At 37.7% G+C, this 4,078-nt stretch overlaps 1 protein-coding gene across 1 annotated transcript in view; it reads right to left on the bottom strand.

Moving 5' to 3' along the window:
• Nucleotides 1–1,491: 1,491 nt before the first annotated feature.
• The window catches only part of LOC109468265, a 5,448-nt gene continuing 2,861 nt past the window's right edge, over nucleotides 1,492–4,078 (bottom strand). The window contains exons 3-4 of the mRNA XM_019766523.1: nucleotides 3,160–3,282; nucleotides 1,492–2,416 (exon numbers count right to left, since the gene is read on the bottom strand). Of these exons, the coding sequence (XP_019622082.1) occupies nucleotides 2,234–2,416; nucleotides 3,160–3,282 (306 nt within the window). The 3' untranslated portion in view covers nucleotides 1,492–2,233. The remainder of the gene's footprint in view (nucleotides 2,417–3,159; nucleotides 3,283–4,078) is intronic.

The raw sequence follows: 4,078 nt of genomic DNA, 5'->3' as shown, positions 1-4,078 counted from the left end.
TTTGGACCCCGGTGGTCATTTCTGTTTTAAAACAAAATTACGGTGTTTGAGGGTTAAGAAGACTTCTGAAGCAACACTTCTGACCTCGTGACCTTGGCCTGGGTTATCGACTTCGATTGATTGTACACGATTCTGTTTTGATGCTTGTTTTTTTTTTTATCGCTCAGTGCAAGGCCAATTATATTTGGCCACTTCTAGGCATAGAGCTAGAGGTACTTAAGGGAGTATATTGTAGCTATGTCAGGAGATGGCGGTGGACCTTTGTTTTGAAGCTTTGTGGATTGTAATCGGACGGAAAGCAGCTGTTTGGAAGAGAGTTCCATAATTTTGCAGTCCGGGGAAAGAAGCTGTTGTTGTAAAATGACTTGGAGACAGGTATGTTGACGGTGTATTGATGAGAACTGGAAGAGAACCTAGTGGCACGCTGAAAGGTTCTGAGTGGCTATATATTTATTGTTATTATGTGCAGATTTCCGTTGTACTGTGTTACAGGGCTGAATAAAAATTCCGTGGGCTTGAATGACTGACATGTATGTGGTGACGTAGCCTCTACCAGGCTTGGGGAGGCGGCTGGAAAGAGTAGAAATCGGCCAAATAGAAATAGAGAAATAAGCATGTCAAGAAAGTTTGTCCGTTGAGAGAACAATTCGCCGTAAGGGTATTTGGCCGATTTCTACTCTTTCCAGCCGCCTCCCCAAGCCTCGTAGAGGCTAGTGGTGACGGACAACGCACGTTCCGCAAATGAATCACTACCCGTAATCCATAGGGATATGGTCATACTGTTTGGTGTTTATAATACAGATTTAATACTTTTTTATTCGAAGTGTTATCTAAGCAAAATTTGAATTTAATGTATCACTCTTGTGAAGCCAATCTTCTTTTTTTTTAACCCAGGAACGCATACAATTGATAAATGTTATGTCGGATGTTATGCCATTTATCCCATCTAAGTTTTTCTTTTAACTTTTTGTTTTAAGTGTAAGTAGTGCTGAAAATGTATAATTTTTTTTCCAAATCACTCTGTATGGTTCGCATATGTCACAAAGTCTAGTATATGCTAGGGGATTCCTTTTTCAATGGTTTTCATATATTACAGAACAGAGAAACTTGACCTTTGCTATCGGCTCCCTCTTCTGTTTCTCTGTGGAAATATTCACAGGCAGAACGACCACAGTATGGTGTCGTTTTTTATTTAGGGTTGGAGTTGCACAGTGCACCGGGTGGCGGCCATGTCTCTTAATTTAATTCCATATAACCACGACACAGCGTATAATTACAGGCATTCAGAGGCTCCAGTTAATAGCAGTCTGCGTTGCAAGGTGTGTCGGTAGATCTTAGAAATTGTCCCTTAGGAATTCATGTATATCTTAATCAAATAGCATAATAACATATTTTTTATGATAATAGATTTTTTTGTTGTTCAACACGCATTAGATATCATGGTTGAAAACAGATAAAAGAAAATTCTGAAGGAATAACAAAACAAATACATTTGTTTTCCATCATCGGCAAATCATTGATTCAGAATGAATCCATAACAAAATGTAAATCCGGTAACTTCTTTGATGCAATGACTAAAGCATTGATGGTTACGAAAGATACATGCTAATTGCAATTATGTGTTGTGGTTAAAGTTTTACAGCTGATGTAGTTTCACAGGAATGGAAGTTATGGCTAATCCTTCTGACATGCTTGCCTCTGCAGTTTCTTGCACTGAATGAAAAGTGGGATTTACCAAATTAAATGACAATGTATGCCACCTAAGTTTGATCATAGTCGCTTTAAGTAATACTTGTCGAAAGAAAAGCTTTCTCGTGTGAATTAATCATTAATTGTAGTGTGAGTCCTGAATATCTAAGTCAGAAGCAACTTTTACTAGACTTACCTAGCGTTTGTCGTAATTAAGATTAAAACCCTTGTCCTGCTGGCACTTTTCAATAATTTCAAGTCTAAATCAGGCCAAAGACACATGTCTTTTTTTGCCCTGTGTGGCGTAGTTACTTCAGCATTCGTTGCGTTTTGCTGCCTTGTGATGGGTTGTACAAGGAATATCCCCAAATTTTAGATATACAAGGCGTCATATGGATGGTACTGGATGTGGAATACTAGTATACATATATATAGGCCCTGCAGGACAAGGTTAATCAAACGTAATTCCCACTTTTCGTATAGTGTTATCTTCTCAACATGTGAGGGTTACAAGCCTCTCCATGGAGCCAAGTTGGTCTCATGTTTAGAGCCTATCTTCAAACATGATATCCAGGAATTCGCCCATGGTCATCTCCTTGTCTTTGTCCCCGGCCCAGTGGTTCAGCATGTCCATGGCCTTCCCCCCGCCATACTTGTCGGCATGGGTGGTGTAAAAGGTAGCGGCCTTCTTTCGCATCTCCTCAAATGACATCTTGAGATCTCCATCCTGAAAAATAGGAAGGTCATACCTTGCTGTTCTTGTCTCTTTCGACTTTTTTAATGGTTTTTATGATTCGTGCTTTGCTTGTCTGGTGGCGACATGAATATATTACAATAAGTGTTACTTGAGTATGACTTCACCACGCCTTGTCACTATATGTTTTAGTGACATGTTTTATGTTTTAGAGACTATATATATTTTAATACTGACAGGACTGATAAAGATATTACAAATAAGATTGGACTCTAGCAAAAATGTGTGTACATGTTGTAATATTAGAATATTATAAGCTGTTACAAAAATCATTAGTGTGGTGTTATCATTAGAATGGGCTATACTTAGCGACAGTGAACTAGGCTATACTTAGCGACAGCAAGAAGCACTATCACATGAATTATACTAAATAGTCAGAGACATATATCATTAGCAAATTAGCAACCGTTGCACAAATGCCTTCTTGAACCATTAAACAACACCATATGTGCATATCGTTATATCTTGTACCAGATAATTAACGATTATAATTTTTAGATAGAAGGAGACATCTTAGCAAAGAAGCAACCCGTTACGTTAGTACCTTGTTGACTGAAAATATATAAATGGAGATCACTTCATATCTTATTGCAGATACCATGCCAACTAAAGCATGCCTGTCTTGTATACATAAATATGACTGCAAATCAACATGCATTTGTACTATGACAAAATTTCAAATTGTGAAATTCTTAAGGGTTTTTACAAAAACTAACCTCGTCATTTTCGTCAAAGATGCTCAGGAGATCTTCAATCTCTTGAATGACCTTCCCGATGTTGGCTGCTTCCTCCTTTGTCAGCTTCCCGTCGTTATTGGCGTCACACTTATTTTTCACTCGCTAAAAATGACCAAATATCAGTTAAAGGTTCAACACTTGAGGCGTTGCCAAAATTCTACCAATCTTTTACACTTTCATTCTATAATAATGATACGCATGCGCGCTGAAATGTAATAAGACGGAATCTATCCTTCTTTGTTTCTTTCTTTCTTTGGTAGTTTGGTAACTCTGCAGGCCATGCAATACCTGTTTACTTCTTTCCGGTTTGTGGTATATGCAATAGACTTGCTGCCATTTTAATCCATGTTCTTTACAAAAAGAAACTTCATGTAGTAACAGTCTCATCTAGTGACATGCCATTGATCGAAGTACGATTACATATGTTTTTAGGCGCTAATTTATTGATCGTACTACAAACCTAAAGATGATTGCATAAATTATGTTAATGACGAAAATAATGCCGCCTGTCGCTAGATTTCGTTGTTGCATGTCCTGGCGAAGTTTCTCTATTATGTTTGCACTTTTATGTTTGCCTGTTGCATTGTTCTTACTCAGGAATGTCAATACGTTTGATACTTACTCTTTTTAAAGACGGGCTTTCATGTTTCAATCATAATTCGCTCGGACCTGCCCAATTTTCTCGGATCGCTATATATAGTATGTTGTTTTGGGCTGAAAGACAATGACGTAATGAGATAGCTCAACGAGTAGAGTTGCTAGACGCGTGGTGGTGCACGTGGCGGGGTCTGGACATTGAGAGTTCGATCCCCGGAGAGGAACTTTTTATTTTTTATTTTTATTTTTTTTTCTAATTTTTTTTTAATTTTTTTTTTTAATTTGCTTTTTTTTTTAATTT

This window comes from Branchiostoma belcheri, unplaced genomic scaffold, assembly GCF_001625305.1.
Source record: "Branchiostoma belcheri isolate BF01 breed outbred unplaced genomic scaffold, Haploidv18h27 scaffold197, whole genome shotgun sequence".
Classification (NCBI taxonomy): Eukaryota; Metazoa; Chordata; class Leptocardii; order Amphioxiformes; family Branchiostomatidae; genus Branchiostoma; species Branchiostoma belcheri.
The sequence above is the reverse complement of the archived record's forward strand: the minus strand, read 5'-3'. Positions and strand labels throughout refer to the sequence as shown.